The sequence below is a fragment of the Oryzias latipes genome, chromosome 2 (assembly GCF_053564925.1).
Source record: "Oryzias latipes strain Hd-rR chromosome 2, Olatipes_Hd-rR_3.1".
In the NCBI taxonomy this organism is placed as follows: Eukaryota; Metazoa; Chordata; class Actinopteri; order Beloniformes; family Adrianichthyidae; genus Oryzias; species Oryzias latipes.
The window spans coordinates 7,244,844-7,272,637 of NC_136238.1; the positions used below are offsets into that span (position 1 = coordinate 7,244,844).

Below are 27,794 nucleotides of genomic sequence, written 5' to 3' on the forward strand. Positions count from 1 at the left end.
TGTCTTAAAGAAAACTTTGTGTCACATTTTAATGAACACCAGGAACTGGCCATGGTGCTGAACGCTGCAAGAAAAATAACCTAAAGTAAGAAGCTAATGAAACAATACAATTAATAAAATCCATAAAAGCCGCTCAAAACGGAAGGTGAGTGTTCTTTCTGAAGACTGTTTAAAATGTATTAGCATCAAGAAGTTGAAAGAAAAAAGTAGAAGCCCAAGAACTAAGCCCTGTGGGACTCCACATGACAGAGGAAAGAAGTACTGAATCTTTTCTTCCTGCACACAGGTTTTTCCTGATAAATAAGACTAAATTTTTTTGCAAAGTAGCATCACAAATCCTCTAAAAAAGATTAAATTAAAATATGCTGGCTAACTGCATGAAAAGCTGCACCTAAATCCAGTCCAAGGACCACATAATCTGAAAAAAACCTCTCAACTTGGCTACAAGATCTAAAAAAAAATTTAAATACTTCAAGGAAAAAAAAAATACATAACATAAATTGTAATGTTATTTTCAAAAAATATGTATAATTCTTTACTTACGCGAGGAATCTTGGAGATGGGCTAAAATTAGACAAAACTGTTATTTCAGATGTTTTTCCTGGATTTTATTCCTGAACTTAAATTTCTTTTATGTGATTTTATGTATTTTCACCAAACTGTCGTTTGATAGCAATACCATAAAATAAAATGTTTTTTTACAAAACGGAATTCACATTTAAAAACCGCACCTTCTTATTTTGACCACCAGAGGGTGCTGTTTCCCGCACGATTGTCACCCAAATATTTTTATTCTGTTTTAAGTAAAGCTCGCGTTTTTATATTTTCCTAAAAAAAAGCCAAAATGTTTCTGTTCCTGTGGTGAAACCAATTATTTACTGTAATGAGTAAACGAAGAATTGAAAATTAAAAATATACTTATATCGCGAGTTTTTTTTTTCCTATTTTCTGCGTTCCCGCTCGTGCGCTCGTGCGACTTTAATTAAAAAAAAAAAAAAAAACTTCGGGGCGGAAGTGGTCTCGTCGCAGTCCTGCCGCTTGCCGGGTGGGATCACGCTGCGTCCCGCCGGATGTTTTGCGTTTTTTCGCCCCCGCGATGGAAAGATTCGACCGTTTGGTCGCGAAGCCGCGGCTCCAGCGGAGGCGCTGACGGGTGAGTAACCGCAGAACGACGCCAGCTGAGCGTGCGGCGTCGGTCGGAGCTGCGCGAGGAAAGCTGGCGGAGCCGGAGGTCGTGACGGTGCTGGTTTTCGCGGTGGCCGTGCGCGCGCGCGCTCCTTGCAGCCCGCGCTGTTGTCGTGGGACTCCTACAGCTGCAGGAAATGTTAGTTTTATTGAATCAAAATGTGTGTTTTGGTGCAGCTGTCGATTAAGAAAAGCGTCCGCCATTCAGGTGGGGGGCAGTTAGACTGTGAAGCGCCCCCCTCTACCCTCCACCAGCTGCCCGGTGCTCCCCCACAGCTGTGCCCTTTACTGCCAACTGGTTGCAGAGGCTCCCCCAGGACCTGGTCCAGGCGTTTGATTGGCAGATGTGCCTGACAGCTGTTGCCCCGCCCCCATTGGGGTCCAGACCATTATAGAACACCGGCCACCATATTGACATTTTTGGACGAAATTACCAAAATAAAAGGCCTACTATGACGTTTTATTTTGAAGTTGTTTTTTTTCTTCAGTTGAAAAAAAGTGGTAGTGGTAGTTTAAGATAAATATTTTTTACGTTTTTGGTTTTTTTTTATTATGTAAAGCACTTTAAAGAAAAATAGAGTTCATTTAATTAAAAAAATCAGACTTAACTATTTAAAAATGATTCAAATGGAAAAAAACAGCTACGTCTTGGTACAAAAATGATAGTAAATATTAGAATAACTCTGGAAGATGAATATAAAACTTGAAAATTTTCAATAAGAAAACCTATTTAAATGATTTTTTTAATTTGATTTTTTGGTTTGATTTATTTAAGTGTCATGCACTAATGTGCCCAGGACACACGGGCTTACATGACACTGAAAGACAAAATACATAATACATAAAGATACATGCCCATCACAAAAATCCAATAACCCCCTTAATCAGAGTCTAACAGAATACAAAGTGTCCATTCTTATTGTCCATGCCTTTGACACAAAATTTGCCAAACAAAAGATTTCATTTTCAAAAAGCCAACGTAAAATTTTATCTTCAGATAACCAAAACAAATCAGGACATTTCTTTTCTATGACCTCATACATACAAAGTCTCTGTTTTTCATACAAAGGACAATAAAACAAAAAATGAAATTCATCCTCCACCACTTGCAGCTCACAGAGTCTTTCCTCCTCAGGAATGCCTTTAAAACGCCCTACTTCCACCTGTAGGGGGAGCACTCCTGCTCTAAGTTGAGCATATAAGGATCTTTGTCCTCTTTTTAAGTTATACATAACATATGACTCAGCAGAAAATGTGTCCTTCATTTGCAAATAAGTTCGTAATTTTGGTTTTTGAAGCAGTTTCATTTTCCATTCTTTTTCATAATAACCAACTAAAGTTTCCTTAACATTATCTATCTTACATTTCAAACAATTAAAAAATAATTGATTTTAGGTTCACAGAGGACAGAATGTTAAATACATCATTACACCAAGGATAAATATGAGCTTTATCCCAATCAAATATTTTACGTGCAAGTCTCTCTGCAGGTATGGAACCAGGTATGGAACTTCTGGTCTTTGTTTAATCACACAAGGTTCCCACCCCATGTCCCCTTCTATGGCGGCTTTAGTGGTGAACCTGTGTACACCCAGAAAATATCTCATTGCCCCGTTTTGAACCTTATCACACTCAGGAGCGTCTTCATAACCCCAGACTCCTGCAGAATAAAATAACACAGATCCCACCATGGCATCGTACAATTTACTAAACGTGTCAAAACTCAACTCAGGACAGACCTTTTCTTATTTATCACTGCACCAAGCTCCTCCCAGCAGAATCTGATAACAGCTGCTTTCCTTCTGAGAACATCATATTTTTATGAAAAACAAAACCAATATATTTTATAGGTATCAGTATACATAAGAGTAGTTTTACCCCAAAAAAACAGAAAATTACTTTGAGGTACAAAAGGCTTTCTAAAATGAACTATTTGTGTTTTATCACCATTGATAGTGAGTCTCCATTTGTTACACCATTCATTTTATTTAACATTCCTTGTAATTTTATTTCGTCATCAGCTATCAAAACAATGTCATCAGCATAAAGTAAAATGCTCAAGTTCCAATTATTGATATCAATACCCAAGTTAGTTTTCTTAATTTCTTGAGCTAAATCGTTGACATAGATAGAAAAAGAGTTGGTGAAAGAACATCTCCTTGTTTGACTCCAAATGGTGTGGAAAACCATCCTGTTTTTAGGTCATTCACCTGCACTCAGGCTAATGGAGCCTTGTACAGAGCTTTCATTGCTTTATAAAATGTACCATAAGTAATTTATATTCAAGAAGATCTCTATCTATCCAGTCAAATGCTTTTTTTAAATCCACAAAACAAACAAAGGTACTTTTACTGTCTTGCAGTCTAGCTTTCACCACCGAGGACAGAACATAAATATTGTCAATACGCGTTCTATTTTGTCCTGAATCCATTCTGCTCCTCTACAAGGACTTGGTTTGTTTCTAGATAGTCAGATAACCGATTATTTAAAATACTAGAAAACACTTTATACACGGTACTCAGAAGGCTAATGCCTCTATAATTCAGAGGGAGTCTTGGGTCTGCTTGAGGGGATTTTGGAATCGGCTTGATGATCGATTTATACCAAATAGATAGCATAAAGCCATTCTTAGAACATAATCTAAAGAGACAACGTAAAGTATTTAACAATTTAGGACACTGAAGAACCTGGTTTGATAGTTCATCCACACCAGCAGCTTTATGAAGTTTAGTTTTCTCAACGACTTTTAGAACTTCCTCGATTGTAATATCTTGATTTATTTTGTCAAAGTAGTTCAGAGAAATTTTAAAACTATTGCCTTCAAGCAGTTTTTTGGATTTACACGTATTCAGAAAAAACTGGTCATCAAACAAGTGGGAACTACTATTACAGGTAAACAAGTTCTTATAATCTGACTTGCTCTGTTAGAAAAACAGAAAAGTCTGTTAAAATCTTGGCCTTCTACTTTAAAGTAATATAATATGATCTATAGATCAATTTGATCTTTTTTTGTTTGTTTTCAAGGCCCTTTACCTTTAGGTTAAAAAAACTACGATCAGTTTCTTGTATAAAATTGCAATATTTAAAGCAGTTTTATTTTATTTGAATTTTTTATTGTAAGAATTCATTTCTTTATGAATAAAAGTTACATTTTTGTTTGGTTTACATCAATAGATTTTTGAAAGACAAAACTAAATGAATTTTTGGGACTATTACGTGTTATTTTTGTGTGTTGAGTCGTTATTCTAACTGAGATTTATAAACTTTCTTCTCTTTAAAATGAACTAATATTTCATTTTTGACATTCACAGTATATCCATTAAAGCCCTTCAATCAAATCCTTAAAAATAGAAAACATTCGTATTTTCTTTTGATAAATCTGTGCAGTTTATTTAAATATTGAATTTAATAAACTATTTTGTTTAGCATTTTGGTTAAATTGAGAATTAAACCTGGAATTCAGCTAAAACAATTCAATTAGTTTCAAGTTTTCAACAGAAATCAAGTTCAGATGATTAAAGGATGAAGTTTAAATGTGTACCTGGGTGCTTTAAAGAAAAGTCAGTTCAGTTTTTCCTGTTAGTTTCAGTTTTTACCCTTTTGTAAAGTAAAAAATGAATCACCACAGCTGGATTGTTCAGCTGTGTGGGTTTGTTACGTCTCTTTTTTTCACTTCACTTTATGGAAAAGCAGCTTTTACATGTAAGATGTTGCGTTTTTTGTTTTTTTTTTGATCGACGAGATCTTCGGTTGTTTCTTACAAACATTTTTGAGCCTGAGTTGTGGATTTTACAAGAACAGAAAAAACAAAACAACTTGTAATTTTTTGTATTTCAAATGATCGACCCATTTCTTTTCTTTTTGGTCCGTTCCCCAAACCATTATCCTTCCACCGCCGTGCTTGCCTTTAGTGTATTATTACATCAAACACTAAAGATTTGTGTTTCTTAAGTGTGCCACAACAATGCCGCCCCCCCCCTCCTCCTCCCCACACACTTATAGGGTCATAAAACTTTTGGACGTCCTTCGCCGCCCGCACTTGTTGCTTTTCTTTTCCAAACTCGTCCATGCTGTCCGTTTTTTCTTCTTCTCCTGCACTCTCTTAAATGCTAACGCAGTCTTTCAGCCAGCCTCTGTCCTTTCTATATGCCCCCCAGCCCCCCCCCCCCCGAGACAAAGACAAGAGAGTGACTGTGGCGCTTTCTGGCCAGGTGTTCTCCACCGCCGGCCCGGGTTGTAAAAGCCCCGAGCCCTCACGCTGCAGCTGCCCCCCCCCCCCCCCCCTTGTGCAGCTCTATTGTTCGGCCACCCGCCCCCTCGTTGATTCATCGGCCACACAGGCGTAAAGCCCTTTCAGCCCTGGGGGTTTGTGTGTGTTTGTGTGTGCGTGCTGGTGCGCGGCGACAACGCGTGCCTCGGGGGAAGCTGCATCTGCCCCCCAACCCTCCCTCCCTCCCTCCCTCCGCCTCATTGTGAGCCGTCTGAGCTCTGATTGGTGGAGGGGCAGCCACTCTCCCGCACACCGGAATGGCAGACATTGTCGGTCCATCTGTTCTGCCTCTCATTGTCCGGCTTGTGCAGGTCGGGGGGAAAACGCCGGGCTCCGGAGGAAGTCCCGGCCGCAAGACGGAGGTCGGAGAGCTGCAGCTGGGATGCTCTGGGCTTCACCTGCGGCGCGCCTGGATGCAGCCCGTCTGAAGACCCGGCCAGCCGGGATTCTCCTGCAGCGTTTTTCCTCAGAGGCTGAAATGAGATGCCCCTCTTTTCCGGCGCTTTGGTCGGTCTTTGTTTGGTAAGTGAGGCGAAGTTTTCACTGACATTTCATTTCTCTGGTTGGTCTCAGCTGCAGCGTCGTGAAAACACTTACTTTGAAATCAGGCCGAGCTAAAGGAAGGAGAATTCTCAAATGCTCCGTTTTTGCTAAAACCAGAAGCGTGTTCTGCATCGCCTTTCTCGGATTTCCAACGGTGCCGTTTGAAACTTGATCCAGGAGGATTTTTTTTGAGTCGGCGGGAAGCTCTATATCCGTGAAGAGCAGATACTGTTGGTGACATCTGTCGCAGGACAGGGGGAAAGCCTGCGATTCGGCCCCAGCTGATTCCTGCCAGCCCCCCTCCCTCCAAATCAAACTTTTTTTTTGTGGGGTGTTCACTGATGCATCACCAGGCCCCCCGCTCTCGTTAGCTAAAAGCTCCCGCTTACAGAGCTCCGCGATTACAAATTCACCGGCCTGAAGGCCAGCAGTTGCTGTCGCTGTGATGTTTAAAAGATGCGCCCACTCCAGCGTCAGGCCTGGGGGAGGAAGAAGGAGGTTGGTCCGTTAGGTGGGGGCCCCTTTCTGGGGGTTTAAGAACAACACTTTGTAGTCATATGTATTCAATTTGATCTATTCCTCCTTATGTTTGGTAATATATTGGTAAAATGTAAACATTTTTCAGCTTTAAGGAAACAAACAAACAAAATGCTTATTGATCAATAAATCAGGATTTACTGATCAGTGCTTTCAAAATAAAATTGACTTTAGTCATTAACTTATTCCTAATCACTCTTAGACATAATTTAATTTATTTTTAAATTAAACTGTAAACCCTAAAGCAGCTTTTTTTTTAATTAAATTAGCCATGAAATAATAGTTTAGAGTAAAATATGAACACCAGGGGCCTGTTTCAGAAAGGGGGTAAGTGTAAACTCTGAGTGGGTTAACCCTGAAATCAGGGAAACCCTGGGTTTTCCGTTTCAGAATGGGAGGTTTGTTAAACCAGAGAAAGCAGAGTAAGTCAAACCCGTTTCTGAAAGAGAGGTAACTCATACTCGGAGTCAGTGTCCATGGTTACTTACGCTGTGAACCTAACCTGGTCGGGAGCAGGTTTTATTCCCTAAACTCAAGGTTTCTGCCGGTCCCCTCCCCTTTTTAAAGACGAAGCGGTATTTTTTGCTTTAACCTTTATTGCCCAAATTTCCGTCACACAGAGACAAGTGACAAGAATGGCTTTTCCTTTTTTGGAGGACCCAATAGACGAGGAGGCTGCATTAATGCGTAGATAATTAAATTTACGTCGTGCAAGGATTTTGAGACCTAGACTCGATTTTTTGTCATTTCCCCATACGTTTTTGTTTGAGCGTTACTGTTTTTCTTTGCAGTCAATTACATATATACAATGGAAACAACATTAGATATGTATTGCTATGTAGATGTTTCATATGTCAAATATTGTCAACAAAGCCTACATCCATGACATGCTCAAATTTTACCTGCTTGAATTATGTTTTTATAATTCATTTTTAGCTGCTGCCATGTTCTTTTAATTCCTGCAGGATTGCATCTACATGAAAAGGAAATCAGGGACATTGGATTAGATTAATGTAACAATTACTTTTTGGAAACACAATTTGCTAGCACTGCTTAATTTCTTAATCCCATATAAACCTATACCACTTGATCAATACAAGGGTAGACATAAGCTCACTTTTAAAAACACAATTGCATGTATTAATATTAAACTGACCAACGTTTGCAAGAGGGGAAGGTTAACAAAAAAGTCCTCTAAACATTACCGATGTTAAATGCATTTTCCCCCAGATTGGTTCTGTACACTATGCAGCATTTCATGCAATTACACCAGGAATAACACTTCAAAAGTACACCTAAATATTGCCATTTTTTATTTCACACCTTACGCTATTTAGAAAGTTATTACAACCAATATTTTATAACAATGATTCAAATGCAAACTTATGCATTAACTTGAGCAGCTATGTTTTCCCACGCTAACTGTCTCTGTTTTGCAGATGCAGCGGTGTTGCTTTTCTTCCGGAATATGTGCTCATATTCACTGTAACTCTGCAGCAGCACGTCAAGTTCAGCTGGCGAAAAATACGCAGACCTCTTTTTTTCCATGGTTACCATGGATACTCGTAATATCTGCGCTCCATTGATAATGGCTTCTTATAGTCGCGGTGCGCACGCTCACCTCCGAATCAGTCCACTCAGAATTTATTGACCTAACTCCGATCAGCTTCTCTGAAACAGAAAACAGAGTTGTTAATCTCTCGATTGACCAACTCAGAGTTCAAGTTTAACATCAGAGTTGGTTGAACCTGCTTTCTGAAACAGGCCCCAGGGGGCAGAAAACTGGTATAAATCTCATAATATTTGTTTTTTTTTTTTGGGCTAAAAAAATGAATAAATCAAAACAAATTCACTGCATTTTATTTTGCAGATGTTTGGCCATGTTTGGAAAACAGAAAAATTTACTTTTTAATTGCTAAATAAAAGTAACCATGTTTCAGTTTAAACGTTAGGGATTCTGCAGGATCTCTATCGGCCCCCTATATACAATGATCCTGCAGTAAATCCTGTTTTTTAATGCAAAATGATTTTTAAAAAATTTTTTTTCCTCTGAAATTATCATTGGAATATAGTAGTAATGAGTTACTTTAATGTTTTTTTTGTTAACTTTTTTTTTTAAAAAGCTACCAAAGAAGCTTTTTAAATAACACAGGTGTAGGTGTATGTTTTTATTTTTTATTTTTCTGGCGTTTCTTCATCACTTGAATTATCCAGAACCACCTCCTTCAGCTTCGTCAAACGGAGCTGAGAAAAGAGAAGAGCATCCGCTTCAGTGAAGCATGAGCGGCGGGTGGAATCAGCTGCGTGAGTCACCTCCAGAGGTGGGCTCTGGTTTATGCCAAGGTCTTCGTCCTGATCACCCCCCCCCCTAAAACCCCCGCCCCACAATAAAAAAGGCAGTTTGATGTCGTGTGCGTTGGGCGGGTCACTGGCTGCAGCCTCCGTTTTGGCATTTAGAAGAGAGACATGCTTTCAACAGCTGTAGCTTAGCAACAGTAGCCGAGCCGCGTTGCTAGGGAGCCTTTTTCATAAAATGCAACTCCACCCAACACCCCCCCCCCCACACACACATACACACTTCATTCCCCTTTTCCTTTACACCCACTTAAGGTCACCTCCCCTTACATCATTTACGTTCTTTTGACGTTCAGGTCCAAAGACAATGATCAGTTTTTTCTTCTGTCTTGGCTGTTTCTTTAATAATGACACAGATTGTTAAGCTTCATTTTGAAACGGGACATCAGACCAACGGCCTTCAGATTTTTTCTCCACACGTGTTGTTGAGTCGCCGTCTGACAGCCACTGCAGCACAGCCAATCTTCCGTTGGCCCAAACCCTTCAGAGCTTTGCGCTGTTTTAAAAAAAAAAAAAGACTCCATGACCACAGAGCGAGGAAGCATATGGACCTTAATTATAGGTTATGAAACCGGGGGGTGGGGGGTTGGCCCAAGCGCCAACAGTTTATGGAGTTCACCCTCTGTCGGCCCGTCCGTTAATGGGTTGGGGCGGTCTTAAAGAGAAGAGCAGAGAGAGAAAAATAAAAGAGCGGGAGTCCATTAATTAGGGCAGTGGGTGGGGTGGTGGAGGGTGGGGGTGTCATTGTTACAGCTTTGACTTATAATGCATTGTACGGTTTGCAGGCGCTACCCGCCCTCGCCGACTGGCTAAACGGCTGCCACGCGGCCCTCGCTCTCCCCCTCTGCCCCTGGCACCCTGGTCGGAGCTGCATGCAACGTTTTTCAATAGGCCAACCTTTTCTGTTGGTTTTATCTCCATAGCAACCATTTTATTTTGTGGTTGTCCGGGGGTAACGAACAGGTTGATGTCATTTTTAGAAGGATTGGCGAAAGCAAATTTTGGGATTTCCTTGGCAACTGAAGTTTTTTTGTTAACCACGCCCACATTCCTAGTATGTTAATAGGAAATATTAAATCATTTCGTTCAGCATGACCCGTGTATTACAATCTCACAATAATTTGGTAACAAAAAACATGCGATCAATAGATGAGCGCCGCTTTTTTAGCTCTCCACGCTAACGCCGTTTAAAATCGATAAACTTTAAAAACAACTTTTTTTTCCCCCAATTAGCTTCCGAATGATACTCGAGTAGTTAAGGGGGCAATAGATTCAAATTCCTATGAGAACTTGATTTTTATTTTTCTTCCTTAACCCAGGTTACGTTTACAACCATAACCCAGGGAAACCTGGGTTATGGTTGTAAACGTAACCTGGCGGCTTGTGGGTAAAAGTTTGTGAATGTCGCCCGAACACAAGTTTTCTTTTCCCATCTTGTGATGAAAATTTTCCCACAAAGTGGCCGCTGGTGGCCATCCCATAATAATTTTATAAGGTCCTTTGGAAATCTACAACTCGCGTGTTTTGGTTTTGTTTAAGTGGATTTTGAAATATCTTTTTGAAGTCCCATAAGAGATTTTGGCCCCGTTCTTTTTTTTTTTAATGGTTTTTTTTCTTCCGCTGTGATGTCATCATTTTTATGAGGGATCGTTCTTTATTTACGATATGAAATTTTCAGTAAAAAATAAGAATTGCTAAATGTATTCTGGTCTTTGCAGGACAGGATGAGCCATGTTTAGGTTTTAGGAGGGATTTTAACCTTCGGGGCATCTGAGTCATCGTCAGTCATTTTCAAGGTGGCGCCTCTCTCTTTAGGTCCCATTGAGGGGAGCTTTGTGAGAGGGCAGGCCTCCCCCAGGGGTGCTGGATGTCTGCGACAGATCCATGGGCCAGAAGGACTATGGGGAGGCGGGATCAGGCCACATCCTCGACCTGGGACTGGATTTGGAGTATCTCCACATAGCGGGGGCTGAGCGGCAGGCTGGCTGCGCCCTCACACCCCCCTCCATGAAGGAGCAGGGGGAGAGCTACGGCAACAACCCCCCTGGCAGCCCTCCTCCAGCAGGCCTTCCGTCTGAGCCGTGCGCCGCAACCGCCGCAGCCACCGATACAGATGGAGGGGAGGGCGCACCAGCTTACAGCAAGAACACCCACCAGCCACTCTGTCGGACCCCGTGTGTGGACCTGGGCCCTGAGGGACCTCCCGAACCCCCAGAGCAACAGCAGGAATCTCCGGTCCAGTCTGTGTTTGAGAAACCTCCAGTCACACCCAAGAAAGGGCCAGAGGCGGAAGGGAAAGAGTACCAAGCCAAGCTGGAGTTTGCCTTGAAACTGGGCTACTCCGAGGAGACGGTGCGGCTGGTTCTGTCCAAGCTCGGCCCCGACACCCTCATCAATGACATACTGGGAGAACTGGTCAAGTTGGGCACCAAATCCAACTCTGAGCAGTCGGGTGTGGCGCTGACCTCGACCTCATCGTCCTCGTCCTCCTCGTCCAGTTGCGGCTGCTCTGATTTGACGGACGGCCAGCGGTCGGACTCGCCCTGTCTGTCCGACTCCGTCTGCGACCAGGACAACCTGCGGCCGATTGTGGTGGACGGCAGTAACGTGGCTATGAGGTAGGTGTCCTCTAACAGGGTCCCATGTGATGAAAGACCGTTGTCAACATTTCCTTTTGTTTTGTAGCCATGGCAACAAGGAAGTGTTCTCCTGTCAGGGTATCAAGCTGGCTGTGGATTGGTTCCTGGAGCACGGTCATCAGAATGTCACAGTCTTCGTTCCTGCATGGAGGAAGGAGCAGTCCCGGCCCGATGCCCCCATCAAAGGTCAGCACACAGAGCCGCTAACGCTAACAAACGCTCCGGCGCCGTTGACCTCAGTCTCACATCAAAGTCTCCTCCCACAGACCAAGAGATCTTGAGGCGCCTCGAGAAGGAGAAGATCTTGGTTTTCACTCCCTCGCGGCGCGTCCAAGGTCGGCGCGTGGTCTGCTATGACGACCGCTTCATCGTCAAGCTGGCGTACGAGTCGGACGGCATCATCGTCTCCAATGACAACTATAGAGACTTAGCCAATGAGAAACCAGAGTGGAAGAAATTCATAGACGAGCGGCTGCTCATGTACTCCTTCGTCAATGATAAGTATGTGCGGCTGGAATGAAGGAGTCACTGCTGCTTTTCTCTGACCGATGTTCTTTTCCTTTTAAATAAGTCTTTACTCTTAACAACAGAGTTGTTATTGGCTGTGGCGGGGAGAAACAGCTTTGAACCCATATGCGACACTTTACTAGCGTAAAATGTAGCACAAAGCTGCGTTTCTCCGCGTCAGAATGAGCTAGTTTACGTTAACGCTACACTTTTACTTCAGACTTCATTGCTGCAAAGTGTTGCATATCAACACAAAGCTACTTTTCTACATATCAGAATCGGTTGTTTTTTTTGTGTTGATGGCCTAAACACTTTACTTTACACTTTACTTAAGTGAAGTGTTTTATATCAGCGCAAAGTATTTTTTCTATGCATCAGAATCGGCTGGTTTTCTGTCAACTGCATTAGCATGTTAGCGATGCGTGTCGACACAGAGCTGTTTGTCTCTTCGTCAGAATCAGCCAGTTTACGTTAATTACATCAACACTTTACCTAAGTCAGTGCTTTTCAACCAGTGTGCTGTGGAAAATTACCCATTTTCATTGATCTAAAAACATTTTCCATCTCCAGGATATCAGCTCTTTGTTCATCCAAACAGGCCCTGATAAAACACTGAGTAGTTAGAAATATGAAAGATCATAAAATACTTTTTTCTTTGTGTTTATTCTATTCTATGAAAGACACTTTGATAAGAATGACGGTACCGCGATTTAGCAGCAGCTTCAGCTATGTTTTTCCTAAAATTCCCGCCCCTTTAACTATCTCCACCAATCATTTTTGGAGGCTTAATCACACGTCATCAGTCTGACCAATCAGAAGTGGTTAAAGTCTTCACTTCCTTGTTCTGATTCTGCTCATAAAGTCTCTCAGTTCCAACAGAAATACCAGCTAAAGCTCGTCTTTAGCGGTGTAGCTTTCCACAGAACCCGGTGTCAGACCGTGGAACAAGTGAACAAAACCATGAAGCTCACAGACGCTAGTCTGTCTGCCATCTGCGGCAGTTTCGCACTACATCTCCCATGATGCATTGTTTTAAAGTGACTGCATCTCTGCACTACAATGAGCCTTCCCTGTTAAACACCACAATGAACACACATCAAACCGTTTTTAAATCTTCTTGATGAAATCAGAGGTCAACAGTTTAGTTCTCCTTCAAGGTTTGTGTTTATTAACAGCCAAACATCCCAGAGTTTGGTCCAAGTCATCTTTCTAACTGAAACACTTTTCTAATACTGCTGGATTATTTTATATGTTAAACTGAGAAAGTAATAATAACAACATTTAAGAAACAGGATTAAGGTGAAGTGGCCAACAGACAGAATTAAACTAAACTGGAACAATTTAATCATCTAAAAGGAAATAAAACATTTTTGTTCAAGTTTTCAAAGACTTCATCTTTGATTAATACAAGAAAAAAACCAATAAAATTTTAACATGTTTACTGTTGTGTTTAGCTACAGAAAACATAAATATAATGTTAGTTTTTTTGTGTAAATTTTATCAAATATATTGTGATCGTATAATTGTTCAAGAAATTACATCTGCCCTTGCACTATAATTGAAATAAATATAACAAAAATAAAAATAAATCACTATTTATTATATATTTGGGTTTTCTCTTGAGGTTATATGAAATTGCATGTTAATAAACTGGAGGAAAAAATTTAAAATATTTAGTTGAAAATTATTACTGAAAACTAACTTAACTTTCATTACATCTTTTAGAAAAAAAACAGCTGCAACTTCCAGCTTTTTCTTCCACAACTATCACAAAACTGCATGTGAGATTGTGGAGGGACTGTACATCAATACAGCTGTGGCTCAAAAAAGGTTGAATAACACTGACCTAAGTAATACGATGCGTATCGGCACAAAGCCGCTTTGCTGCGCTCCAGAGTCCGTTGTAATTACGTTCATTGCACAAGCGGTCAGAGAGTTACGCTAATTTAAAAAATGAAAAATGTCACCTCTGGAGCATATCGCAAAAAAACGGCAAAAATGGCGATAAATCCCTTCATGCATTTAACCAATCGGATAAAGCCGTTTTATGTAAGATGTTCGCCTCCTATGTAGACGAGCGGCATTAGGAGTATAATTTAAATTATGTTGACACTTATTCAAATTAATCTTTTGCAGTGAAATGAAAATTATATTTTTGGTTGTTCATGTGTCGCGAGTTGATTTTATCATATAGGTTATACCAACCCCACCCCTATAAATCGGTTCCTTTCATCATGTTTCAATCCTGAGCGTTGGGACAGTTACTGAAGTTAAACAAAACTGTAAAACAAATGTTCTGAGGTCCTGCAGTGAGGCATGGTGGTGAGAGGATTATCATGTGGGTCTGCTGTGGCAGAAACCGACTAATAGCTGCATCTTGTGATATCTCCCCCCACCCCCCACCCCCCCGTCAAGGTTCATGCCCCCAGATGACCCTCTGGGACGTCACGGCCCAAGCTTGGAAAACTTCCTGAGGAAACGGCCCGTCGTACCCGAGCAGAAGAAGCAGCCGTGTCCGTACGGTGAGAAAGGGGGTTTTCAGCCGTTGGGCTGTCAAAATATTTCAGTTCAATTCCAATTTGAATTCAAACCCAAATGAAAATAAACACAATAGTTTGAAATTGACAGATAAAACAAGACAGTGGGCTTGAAAAGAGAAATCTAGTCTGATCCCACCTCTGCGTATGCCTATTGACATTTTTGTTCAAAACATTCACATTACATTCTGCATAGCACCTCTGCAAAAGTGACATTTTTGTTGTTCTTGATCATTTCTAGCCCTGTACAGTTCCATCAGTGACATCTTGTAGGTTTTTTTAAACTTTTACTTTGTTTTAAACCTTCATCCGCTCCGTTCCATAAATCCACACCACAATTTGATGAGCACATTTCCTTTTTTTGTAGTACCAACGCACTGCTTTTTGAAGATCAGCTGATTTCTTAACTCGTCCTTGAGCATTTATTGTAAGTTTACTGGAAGTAAGGATATTTCTGGCTTTAAACATGATGAGTGCTATTTTAAGTTTCACTAGTTCCCATAATTCCAATAAACCCGACTTTATAACAGTAAATTTGTGTGTTTCCCATAATCCGCTCCATGAACTATTCAAATAGGTTTTTTTGTTAGATATACAAACCCTGTAGATTTGTCTTATAAGTATTTCCCCAAACTTCCACAATGTACTGTAAATGTGGTCATATTACCGAATAATATATTAGTAAACGTGTTTTGTGAGTGTATGATGCGATTTTCCCCAACACTGCTATGCTTTTAGCAAGTTTAGCTTTGACTTGCTTTATTTGTGGCTTCCATCTTATTTTGTCGTTCATAGTTACTATAAGGAACTCAATTTCAGTCACTCTTTCCAAAACATGATTATCAATAGCAACTTTTATTTCTAGATGTGTAGGAATTTGGCGATTTCCAAAAGTCACGAATTTAGTTTTGTTAACATTGAGTGAAAGTTTATTTTTGTAACTCTGTGTTTACCATTTTTACTACTTCACTGAGATTCTCCCATGATCGGCATAAAAAAGGTATTTGAGTGTATTTGACACCATCTGCATGTATAGGATGAACAGTGGGCCTAACGTTGACCCTTGTGGGACTCCACAGCTTAGATTTAGCAGGGATGAAACTGCTGCTGATTGCAGCTACTTCAAGACGTGCCTGTGTTTTCATTCAACAGCAGATGTAAACTTCAGTAAACCTAAGATATTTCACATTTATTATGCAATTTATACAATATCCTGAGGATTGTTGACTTTTTTTAAATTTAGAGTTCATGATCTCTTTAGAATTGAGTATTTTGAACATATTAAGCTTATACTCAATATACCCTTGCTTTTAACAAATTTCTCAGCTACAAACTTTATTTATGAAGCACATTTATTAGTTTACACGTGCATTGTTAGTGGAAATAGGCTTTTAGTCAAGATACACATTTTTTAGTGGGATTTTTCTTTTTTATGTTTTTGCTTTTTTGAAACTCTTTTAGCCGTTTTTAACCTTTTTAGCGTTTTAAAGCATCTTCAGTGAACAGCTGAGACTCTCAGCATTGAGGTGCAGAAATAAAACATCCTGGTTACACTTCATTAAAGATAGAAAGACTAATGAGGTAATGATTTGTTGAGATAAAAGGAAACTAGTTTTTTTATAGGAAATTTTCAATCACAAGTAAAAGAAATTCTAGTTTTAAGATGTATTCTCTAAAAATAAGTCCTTCTGTTTCAGAATTTAGACAAAATTTAGGGGGAAAGGCTTTTATTTTTGGGTTGAAAACAGATGAAAGCATAAATTATTATTTATTTAATCATATTTCTCTTGTAAATGTTGGCTGAAAACCGATGAATATCTTTGCTTCAGGGAAGAAGTGCACTTACGGCCACAAGTGTAAATACTACCACCCAGAGAGAGGCGCCCAGCCTCAGCGCGCCGTGGCGGACGAGCTGCGCGCCAGTGCCAAGACTTGCGCGCTCCCTAAAAACCAGGGGGAGGCGGGGCTCGTGAAGAGCCACAGCGTGCCCGCCGGGAGCACTGAGACGAAGAAAGGCGCCCCGAAGAGGCAGTCGGACCCGAGCATCCGAGCTCTGTCCTACAGCGACGCCGAGGAGAAGCTGCTGGCCAAAAGCCGAGCGGAGAGCCAGAAGAGCAGCGTCTGCGGGAGCGGCAGCAGCTCCAACAGCAGCACGAGCTGCGGCGGGGGGTTATCGGTGTCGCCGGCGCCCCCATCTTCACTGATCCTTCCGCAGGACCAGCCCAGAGCGGCGCCGCTGCTCCCAGCCCCAAGTCACGACCTCTACCCTCACTGCGAGTCTCCTGACTTGAGCTACTGCTCGGTGGCGCGAGCTTATTCGGGTCTGAGTCTCTCGTCCCGCCGGAGCCCAGACTGCCGCTACGCCAACGACGCAGACCTGCGGCTGGGCTCGGCGGGCTCCGAATGCGGCAGCGAGAGCAGCGTCAGCTGCGGCAGCAGCTGTGACTCGTACACGGAGAGGTCGTGCCCTGCGTGTCCCCCGGACGCCGTACTTGAGGAGCATTTTGCCAACCCCCACAGCCGGATTTACCCTCACCATGTGACCATGAGCCACGAAGGCTGCGGCCTTCATCCCGCCGAGTACCTGCAGCACAGCCACGCGCCGGGTTCAGGGGCGCACGCCTACCACATGACTGCGGCGTGCATGCAGAGCTTCTCCCACGATCAGCCCCCGCCTGAAGCTCCCCCCAAGCGCCCCCTTTACCCCCTGCCCCCTCACCTCCAACACCAGCCGCTGGCGTCGCGCTCCAGCTGTCCGGGAGACTACCACTCCCTGCACCAGCCCCACCCCCCCGGCTCCCCTCTCGGCCGCTGCTTGGCCCCGCGAGCTGAAAGCGTGTCCGACTCGCATCTCTACGAGCACCTTTCTGCGCCGCCCCATCGCCATCGCCCCAAAACCCTCCCCAGCTGGGACACCTACTACAGGCAGCCATCGCTGCCGCCCTCCAGGTACGAGCCGTCGACCTTTCAGAGTCTGCCAGACACTCGCCAGTCGCCCTGGCACACGCCCCCGTGGTCACAGGACAGCTACGCGCGGCATCACTCCTCCCACCCGGCCCTGCACCCATCGCCAACTCGCTATTTAAGCCACGCCCCGCATCCCGCACACCCTCCTCACCCCGCCTACCACAGATCTCACCTCGAGGTGCCCTCCCACACCCCACAGCACCCAGACTCCCCCGCGCGGAGCCGCCTCACGGACGTACGAGAGAAGGTGTACATCAACCTCTGCAACATTTTCCCCTCCGAACTGGTGAGCCGAGTGATGGCCAGAAGCCCCCACGCCACCGACGCCCAGCAGCTGGCCGCCGCCATCCTGGCAGAGAAATCCCAAACGGGTTACTAGGCAATCAAAAGGTGGTGGGATCTCCTGTCAGGACGGAAATAAAAGGACGAAATCGACACGGAAACAACTTCCGTTGGATCGTCACGTAAATCTCACCTGTCCGACTTAGGTGTGCCGGTTTTCTCTGTGTCGTGCACTTTGTGACTTCTTTTTCCATGTTGGTAAAAAAAAATAATAAGAAAAACGGTCAAAGCAGATCGTCTTATGAGACATTTTTGGTTGGGTTATGTTTTTTTTCGTTTGGTGGAAGCCGCCGCTGTAGAGATGGGTGACCCTGTCGTGTGTACCTTAGTTTTAGTAAGGGACATCTCTCAATACTCACTCTCTCTGGCCCCTCACGTTGGGTCAACTCTGGTTTCTGCTACAAACACGCCGCCGCACTGATCTGAGCGCTGTGTGTTTGCGTGGCGGCGTCCTCCGTCGTCTGTAGCAGATCCCGGCTAAGTCCATGCTAGACAGAGAAGAACCTCGTTTGATACAAATTGTATCATGAATAAGTCACTGACGTTCTGTACAGTACGTGGATCTCTATCAAAACCCTTGATCTGTTGCTATATGAGGAAGTGCTTTAAGAACAATGTTTGTATTTTTTAATATTTATGGAAAACAACAACTCGCTGAGACAATTTTCCCCCCCTGAGGAGTTGTGTGTCTTTATTTATGCTGAGGTCACACAACTGCTTTGACCTGATGGGTTTGAGGCTGGCTTTATCTTTAGAAGAGCTCAAGAAGAAAACAAATAAGAAGAAATTAGCTTCTTTTGACTGAATACTTATTTAATAAAGTATTGGAGTTGGGGTTTGTTTTATTTTTGTCATATTTTGGCAGTAGGGTAACACAATAGTTAACATTTTTTTGTCATTTTGATGTCGCAAGATAAGACTACCGTAATCATGTCAGTCTAACCCCTATAAGTTTATTTTTGTTTTTTGTTTGTTTTATACATAAAAATATAAAACTAAACTAATAACGCCAAGGCTGTAGGAGTTAAAAACAACAATATTTCAGTACAATCCCACTTTTCTATGCTATTATGTAACCCTACTTGCAATTAAAGTTTTATTAATATTATGATTATTTAACATTTGTAATTATGATCAGACCCAAGTGGATTTTTTTAGTGTTTTAGCTCACGGTGGCCATTTTGAACTGATGTAACATTAATTAACTAAACAAAAGGATTAACATGTGTCATAATTAGAAAAATCTAATTTTAATCTAAATCTAAAGTTATAAATTTATTTTCAAAAGTTTGGTTTCTGTAGATCTCTAAAAATGAGCTTGACAATTATAGTTTAACTTTTTTTCCATACGTTTTTATAAAGAGGCTTTTTAGAAAAATAATATATCATATTTATTATTTCTTCATCGAATAATAATAAGTGTAATAAAGTCTAGATCTGCTAGAATAGACTCCCATAATCCCTTTGGCTAATGCTTAATGTAGTCGATCTTTGTTCATATAAGCAAATATGGGGGAAATGTTTCAAAAACACAACAAATATATGTTTTAATTGCATTTATTTTAAATTGGATGACTATTTGTAACAGTCTACGCTGAAAAGTCTTTGTCCTTGTGTCAAATTTGATCAGGTTAAAGTTCAAAACGGCCACCAAAACTACCATCTAGCGAGCTCCACGTCATCCCAAGCCAGCTTCTCAAAGCCCGGGGGTTTCTTTTGTTCTGCTGTGCGTGTACGACAGAACACGTGTCTATGACGACAGGTAGTGAAGAAGCGCCTTCTCTCTGGCTTCCTGGCACCGTGTGTCAGTGTGGCATCTGAGCGTGGGCCCAAAAGTAATGCCTCTGCGTGGCATTGTGCATATGACACATCCAATACTCTGAACTATGTTCAGCTTTCTATTATGCATGAGTTGGTTCATTGTGCGCATGCACTCTTGTGTTTTAATTGTACGTTTAAATCAGTGTGTTTCTGTCTTGTTACTGTCGTGCTAGATGCTCGTAAAATGTTCACTTACTTGGCAGGAGCATCAGCAATGTGATGCCGTCTTACCCTTTCTTCTCTTTTGTGGTGTGTTTGCTGATAAAATCTATACAAATTTGAGCATTTTTGCTTTTAAGCTTGACATTTCACTGCTGTTAAATAAAATACTGGTATTAAAAAACAAACAAAGCTGTTGTCGTACATGTTGAATCGTTTAAAGGTTTGGCTTAAGCGGAAAAAAAAGGTCAAATTCAAAAAGGCAATTGTCTTTAAAAATGTTACAGAACATTTACTTCAGATAAAATTTTTTGTTGCAAAGTATATGTGCAACTCTTTTTGTACTGTGATCAGGTCAGAAAAAGGTCAGCACTACATAAAAATGTATTTTGTACTTTATATGCAACGTTATAGCAAACATATTTCTCAAATATTTTATTGCAATTTCAAAAAGACACTGTAGCATAACACCTAATATTTTATAAGATAAAATAATTATCTTAAATATTCAATAGTGAAGATTAGCTACATCCATAAGTGTATTCAATTTTTTTCCCCCTAATGATAACAATTTTTTTAAATAAAAATTCCCAGCCCATTCAATCCTTCCGGTATTTTATTTTGAAAGCCGACTATTTATGAACAGGAACAGGAAATGGAATGTATGAAAACATAAGGCGGGGGTTGGGGTTTCAGATGTTTTGATGCAAAAAGATGGCTAGAGGTCTGAAATCTATGTTTCACTGAACTCAAATGTTTCTTTTTGTCTGTCTGTTGTGCTAAAAATGATAAGACCATCGTGTATTGATTTAATTAGAGGAGGAACAACGACATAAAAGTTGTTCGCTAGCTAATTAGCTCCCATGGCATGATGCTAATTGTTGTGATCACGTGACTTGTTATTTAGTCACTGAAACCGTTATTTTCCGCATTTTCGGTTTAAAACCAGCAAAACCTAAAATGGATTAAATTAAATACCGTTACAGTTTATTTTGTGATTAAGATTGGGTTGCAAGGAAATTACTTTTTCCAAAAAATCTCACACATTTTAAGCATAAATCATGCAGACACTTGTTTTTTGTGTGCAAATTTAAAGTTTGACGTTGACGTTTTGAATGAAGATTCGCTCAATTTTTTTATTTCATGTCATCGTTCACACAGCTCTATATGGTCTTGGTATTGGAAAAGAAGAGAAAAACTAGATTTTGTCCCTTTTAATGTTTTTCTAAATGTCAGCTGTCTTTAGATTTGTCCCCAAACAGTCGATGTTGCAGCATTGGAGGGTTTCCTCCAAACTTCTTCACTGGCCCCTGCATGCGTCAAGAGCGTCTTTCAGCGTGGAGATGAAGCGATGGACGTCGTTGAAGGAGTTGTAGAGCGGCGTTGGAGCGATCCGCAGCACGTTGGGTTCCCTCATGTCACACTGGGAAACCAGTGAAGAAATGCTCAAATGCAAAATAATCCACCCTGTAAGTGTTGAGCGGCGGTTCGAGTCACACTCACCACGACTCCCCTCCTCTCCAGCTCCTGGAAGACTTTCCTGATGGGGACGGAGAAGGCCAGCGACAGCTGGCAGCCTCTCTGCTGCGGGTCGGAGGGCGTGATGATGCGGACGTGGGGCTTTCGAGGCTCAGCCGGGTCCTCGCTGAAGTAGTGCTGAATCAGGTTCTCCAGGTAGCCCGTTAGCAGGACCGACTTCCTGCGCAGCGCCTGCATGTTGGTGAGGTTAAACACCTGGGGATGGAAAACAGCGGGAGCGGCCTTCAGCAGGTGCGGCCCCATCATTTGCAAAGCGGGCAGCTTAAGTTTACCTCCAGACTGGCCTGGAGGGGGCAGACCAGCAGAATGGGCTGATTTGACAGGCGGAAGCCGCTCACTCCAGGCTGCAGCTCCATGACTGAAAATGGAGGAAAATTACTCAAAATAATCCTAAGCATGAGTCACATCAAGGTGAAATCCTCAGGAAAACTGAGGCTGTAACAGACAATACGACCAAAGGGTGGAAGCAAAGATTAAAAAAGTCTTTACCGTTTGTCATCTGGAAGCGAGTTTGGAGGTTGTGGCCCCACCAACCTAACAGCCTTTTAAAATGTTAAAATCTTTGCTGAGTTCAGCTAAACGCTTTCGGCAAAATGGGAAGTTTCTCCTCATCTTTCTGCAGGTTACTCACGCCGGTTGGATGCTGTGTTGATGTTTCTCGTGGACAAATGCCGCCGCCAGACCGCCAGCACCAGAATTTAGATACTAGGAGGCGAACAAATACGCATATTTATTAGGTTAAAAATACTCGCATCTAAAAAAAATTTCACCTTGCTGAAAGGAAAACCTTGTAGGAGCACCAGCAGGCGAAGTCGACGCCCCAGTCGTGGAGCTTCAGCTCAACATTTCCTGCGGCGTGTGCACAGTCGAAGCCGACGAAACAGCCCTGAAGGGACATGAAAGTTTTCCTGTATCAGCAAAACAATAATTGCAACGAGTGTCATTCTCTTGGAACCATTTTGACTCATAAATGCTTCCATATTCAAAACTCTTATCGGCTTTATCTCCAAAGAGAAGTTCTCAGTAGAATAAATCAATAATCTACCAAAAGTTGGTAGAATATTGATTTGTGTACCAGATGTACCAGCGTAGTGCCCTCTAAGCTGGACCTTCCTGCAGGGTCAAAGCTTGTTGAAAAGGCAGAAGCGACCACCCGCTGTGCTGAAGATCTCTACCTTCTGGTGTCCGGCCTGCGTGATGGATGCCATGTCAAACAGCTGTCCGGTGTAATACTGAACGCCGCTGAGCATCACCACGGCGATGGAGTCGCCCTCCTTCTCAATGGCTTCCAGGATGTCTGCGGTCCGCAGGGTTTCTTCTCCCTGAAGGAAGCAGAAGCTTTGAGTTCAGACCTGTTGCTGTACGTTGAAAATCCTTTTATGTGAAGAAGCAGCCGGAGGACACGCCCCTACCTCCCTGGGTGACAGCATCAGCATGCTGTGCTGAGGGTTCAATCCCCGCAGGCGGATCTGAGACTCCACCGCATACTGGAAGCAGAGGAAAGGGGTTCAGCGGCAGTGAAACACTAAAACGCTGGGAGGAGGTTTTCTTGTTTAAACGTTAAAGTGATGCAGACATATTGATCGGATGCAGAAAAGGCGGATGGCTGCTAGTCTGAGTTTGTTGCTGCACCCGTTTCCTTAAACCTAACCCTGCCAGTTCCTCCACCCGAGAGTTAAAATGTCCATCACACTAAAGAAACAAGATTTTTTTGGACCCTGTAAACATTATTTCAATTATTTATATAAATCCTACAAACAATACAAATTGGGTGCTTTAACTTGGTGATTTTTTGTACTTATGTATCCTCAGTTTGTAAATTCAATCCCATGAATATTTACTTAAGCACTTCATTGAATTAATTAGCTCATATTTCCACGTAAATGTGAATGAGTGACATCAGTGATTTGTCTAAGCCCCGCCCCTTTACCCAAAATCCTGTTTCATGTGAATGAAATTAATGCAAAAATGATTCCATTGATTTAATTCTTTTCTATGAGAAAAACAATGTTTTTTTTTTAATTAAAAAAAATCTAATAATTTGTGTTTTAATAACAAAACAAAAAAACTCATCCAATTAAAACTAAACGAGTCTTTATAAATCTTCATTAAAGTGTCTCTAATGTGTTTGTAGGGGGTCAGAATCATTCCAAATCAGCAGCGGTCGGCCTGACTCACGTGGTCTGAGGGGAAGGCCTTGGCCTCCAGCAGGACCTTGTGTCTGCTTTGGGTGGGTTTGTAGAAGGAGAGCTGCAGAGGGATCACATGGCTTCTGTTTGTTTACGTTTTGCTCTGCGGCTTGCAGGAGGAAGGGGGCGTGTCTTACCATCAGAAGGTGCAGGTTGACGGTCAGACCGTTCATCAGAGCCACTTCAGACGTTTTAGCACCTGGAAAAAGAAGAAAACGTCACCTTTGACCTTTCAAGTAAAGTTCTTTTACCTTTCAAGCTTTGATGACGGAGGTTTTTTTTTTTATTTACCACACCCGAATCGTAAACATCAATTCTGTTTTGCATATGTTACATTAAAATGGTCAAAATGTTGAGCTGAATTTAATATATTTAACATTCTTTTATATTCCACTTAACAGGTTTTTCTTGTTTCTCATTCATATTTTAAAAAGCGTTTGTCTAAATTTGTTGTTAGTTGTTATTGTTTTGTAAAAAAAAAAGGTAGTTTCTCCTTGAATTCAAACATTTTTCATTAACGATGATTGGAATTGGAGTTAATTTTAATTTCAAAAGGAAATACTCTCAAATATACTCCGATATCTACTTGGTGTAAAAACTAATGACATCTTCAAAAGGGGAACAAAGATATTTACTTTAAATAGTAATGATGTTTGCAAGAAAATATACTACAATAAACTGTAAAAATATAAATGAAATAACAGAGAAACAAGGGATGGATTGCAGTAAAGGAATATTTAGATTTTTAGGTTAAAGTTTTTTTAATCTGACTCTTTTTTTTCTCATTTTCATTTATTTTTTTCTGTTTTTGCTTCCTGACATTTTTTTTGTCTCTCAATTATTAATAAATATAAATTCAAGGCACATTTGTTTATGGGATGTTGCAACATCATTGTGTTAAGTGGTTTATAGGTTTTGTTTTAGTCTTTTGTTTATTTTATTTTATTTTATTAAACTCAAAAAGTAAAAAAAAAAAAAAAAAAGAATCATTGTATTCATATTTCTCAAATTTCTGGGTTCATGTGACGCCGTTGTTGCCAGATATGTTGGATTTAATCAAAAAACTGACATAAAACTCCAAATATATTTTTCGTTTAATATATTAAGGTAACTTTACTGTATCTACTTTAAGAAAAAGTATATTTATACTTAACATTTATGGATTATATAGTAAATTGAGAAGGCAAAACATTATTTTGATTCAATTCCAAAAGTCAAATGATAACTTTTAAGTTGTTTTTCCTGAATTTTATAACATTATAATGAAGCATCTATAATGCATAGCTCTTATTTCTTGTGAGTTTATTTGCGTGTTTTTGCAGCAGCCATTCTGTTGCAAATGTAGAAAAAAATGAAAGTTTCTCCCTTTTTTTAGCTGATTTGCGGGTTCTGATTAAGTTCTGAATAAGTCTTTCGTTAAAAACGTTGTGGGTTTCTTACCGACTACTTTAGCCATGAGGTCCTCGATGTTGTTTTCGGCCCACGCCCACGGCCGGGACCCGTCCGTGTGACCGTGAACTCCTCTGTTCCAAAGACTTTCCATTACAAACCGACATGTTCTTCTGGTTTTATTTAACGCTGAGGTGTGACGTACGTTCTGGCCCACTTGTCCAGCTCCTCCTCCAGGTATTTCCTGGTCATCTTTGGCTGAAGGCCCAGAGAGTTTCCACAGAGGTAGATGCATTCCTCGCCGCCGTCCACGAGCGACAGGTCAGCTGCAGAGCCGTGAAAACCGTTCATTGGTGCGTTCCAGTGCAGGCAGACCTTAATGCTGATTCTGTTTGTCACTCACAGGCAGGAAGATCTGCAACTTTAGGCATCAGGAAATGCTGTCGGAGATGCCGCAGGTCATCGTTTTCGTCAAAGTAAGCAGCCACCTGCGGCGAGGAGGGGCTGCAGCCCAGAGAGGAGGACACTCGCCGCACAACTTCTCTGGGATGTAAACCCGAAAACTCCTCCATTTGAGCTGAAACAGCAGTTTGAGGACCTCGATTCATCTCAAACAAACATTCAACTGTAAACGTTTCTCTGTTAACCTTTAGGAAAACAGTTTTTTTATTCTTTTATCCTGAGTTCTCTTGTCATTTGTCAAGTTTTTGTCGTTTTCACATCCATTTTGGTGGGATCTGATCACATGACCTTCTCCAAACCCATCCAGATGTGGACCGGCTGTGCCTTTGAGCAAACATTAGACCCCTCCACATACTCAAAAAGTCAAAAACCAAAACGCACGTCGGGGATCTCTAAAGGAAGCTTAGAAATTAATATGGGATGGCCACAGGACCTACAGCTTTGCTGTCTCAAAGTATAAAATTGGACAATTTCCCAACATTATGGGAAACGAAAACTTGTTTGAGCGATATTCACAAAATTTCACACTCAAGGTTAAGTCTACAACCATGACTGAAGGTTCATTGACCTTTGACCTCGGTAAAAGCTAGTCATGCTGAATGTTCCTTTAACCCTTGTGCTATCTTAGATGACCCCACCCTTACTTTGACGTGTTCTCCCTACCATGACAAAGGTGGATAAAGGTGGAAAGATTTCATGTAATCCATGGACACCAGTGAAGATCACAAATCACTGAAGAAAAAAGGTTCAGAGCACTGTCTAGTGGGTCTAGATGACCCAACTCCCAATGTTAAAGTGCCTAGAATAGCACAAGGGTTACAAAAATCTCTTTTAGTTCAAGCTACAAATGTAAACTCCTCCTAGGGATTTCCATCTATTGACCCCTAAGATACTTGGGGGGGGGGGGGGGGGGTCTTAGAATTTGTACATTTTGAGCTTGCATATTTCTTACCAGAATATTGTGAAAATGTAATACATGAATCCCTACCTTTAGCTGAACAAAACCATATGACTGTATTACCAATGTGGGCGAAAACCTCTGTTGCTATGGAAATCCAAATGTTTACTTTTACAGATTCTTCTCAAAAGTACATAGACCTGCTCGTCATCCCCAAGCGAGCAAAAAATCAAATGGTTGCTATGAGATAGAACCAACAGAAAAGCCGCCATCTTGAAAAAAGCGTGCGTTTTTTTTACCAATGTGTCACTTGTAGAGTGGTTACAGAAGATTGAAGAGCAGCAGCAGCCAGTTTGGCCGAATCAAAGGGAGGTTTTTTAAATTAAATTAAATTAAATTTTCCTCATAAAACACAAATATTGTCCAGAGGAAAAATGGCGTTCAGTTCAATTTTTGCTTAGATATACCAAAAACTACAATTCCCAAAAGCCCCACCCCTTTACATTTGGTATCATTGCAAAGCCCAGACGTCCTCTAGATGCCATTCAGTAGAATGTAGTAACTGGAAGATATTTATGCTCAGGCATGTGTAATCAGGAGGATATGAATCAGAACTTCAAGATTATTCATCTTTGATTTGCTGTTTATGGTTTAAGATGTTTTGGGTTTGGTCTTTTTTTTGAGAAAATAAGAGTCCTGTATTCTAGTTTTGTTTTTGTGTTTATTTTAGAGGAAGTGCAAATGTTGCCCCTGTCTTGACATGTCCTCGTCAGAAAAGTGAAAGTTGAGCAGAAATCTGAGACTCACGCGCGTTTTGCCGTCAGGTCTGGTCTCTGGAGGCGACAGTCAGACTGAGAAGGTCTTCAGAACGACCTTTAACCCTCAGCCGGATTTGCTCTGCGGTTAATGATTGTTCTGTTTGCTTCAACAGCAAGAGCCTTGATTGGCTGCTCGCTACAATCCTGTCACGTGCAGGCAGAGTTCTTCCTGTTTTTTTCAGTGTCTGTGTAAAAAAAAAAAGAGAAACCATCTGATCTGTGGATAAGCGGCTGTGGAACCACGCGGCGGATGTCAGAGCTTAAAGGCACAAAGGAAAGATGTCAAACTGACTCTAAACTGTCAACAGACATGACTTCCACTTGGAGGGGTCAAGAATGGGCTTTGAGCTGTTTTTTGAGTGACGTCTCTACCACTAAGGGTTCAATTCCCATTTGTTGCTCAGACCTTTGAGGTTCTAAAAGCTTTTCTGAAAGAAGAGGAAGAAGATCTTTATGAACACTGCTGCACAGAGACAGAATAGCTCACACTGGAGGTGAACTGCTGTCAAACCCAAAGGTTGCTGGTTCAGTTCCTGAGTTGGACCAGTCTTAAGTGCCTGTGAATGCCCTATGCTCAGGGTTCAATTCCCATTTGTTGCTCCAGCATTCTTAGGTCCAGGTGTTTTTCCTGAAATAA

General features: G+C 41.6%; 2 protein-coding genes and 1 long non-coding RNA gene across 7 annotated transcripts; 2 read left to right on the plus strand and 1 right to left on the minus strand.

Moving 5' to 3' along the window:
* Nucleotides 1–1,013: 1,013 nt before the first annotated feature.
* LOC101162349 (putative ribonuclease ZC3H12C) lies at nt 1,014–20,054 on the plus strand. Of its 2 annotated transcripts, XM_023965958.2 has the most exons (7): nt 1,015–1,153; nt 5,767–5,977; nt 10,706–11,508; nt 11,576–11,715; nt 11,796–12,030; nt 14,452–14,558; nt 16,403–20,054. In XM_023965958.2, exons 3-7 carry the CDS (start codon nt 10,775–10,777, stop codon nt 17,917–17,919), a joined length of 2,733 nt encoding a protein of 910 aa, XP_023821726.1. In that variant the 5' UTR covers nt 1,015–1,153; nt 5,767–5,977; nt 10,706–10,774; the 3' UTR covers nt 17,920–20,054. The 2 variants fall into 2 exon arrangements, with proteins under 2 accessions (XP_023821729.1, XP_023821726.1); XM_023965961.2 differs by lacking the exon at nt 5,767–5,977 and having other exon boundaries at nt 1,014–1,153.
* A 917-nt stretch (nt 20,055–20,971) lies between these two features.
* kynu (kynureninase) lies at nt 20,972–27,285 on the minus strand. 2 transcript variants are annotated; one of them, XM_023965970.2, is made up of 14 exons: nt 27,147–27,285; nt 25,383–25,556; nt 25,185–25,305; nt 25,031–25,113; nt 23,728–23,789; nt 23,580–23,651; nt 22,814–22,888; nt 22,577–22,723; nt 22,189–22,287; nt 22,033–22,106; nt 21,891–21,943; nt 21,674–21,759; nt 21,366–21,596; nt 20,972–21,285 (listed from the first exon to the last, which is right to left on the minus strand). In XM_023965970.2, the coding sequence occupies exons 2-14, from the start codon at nt 25,549–25,551 to the stop codon at nt 21,163–21,165; spliced, it is 1,395 nt and encodes a 464-aa protein (XP_023821738.1). In that variant the 5' UTR covers nt 25,552–25,556; nt 27,147–27,285; the 3' UTR covers nt 20,972–21,162. The 2 variants fall into 2 exon arrangements, with proteins under 2 accessions (XP_023821738.1, XP_004066646.2); XM_004066598.5 differs by lacking the exon at nt 27,147–27,285 and having other exon boundaries at nt 25,383–25,587.
* LOC111949249 (uncharacterized) lies at nt 21,397–25,662 on the plus strand. 3 transcript variants are annotated; one of them, XR_013647794.1, is made up of 5 exons: nt 21,397–21,536; nt 23,536–23,631; nt 23,707–23,826; nt 25,205–25,300; nt 25,385–25,662. It is a non-coding gene; the product is annotated as an uncharacterized LOC111949249 (long non-coding RNA). The 3 variants fall into 3 exon arrangements; XR_002875257.2 differs by having other exon boundaries at nt 21,496–21,632; XR_013647795.1 differs by lacking the exon at nt 21,397–21,536 and adding an exon at nt 22,623–22,761.
* Nucleotides 27,286–27,794: the final 509 nt, after the last annotated feature.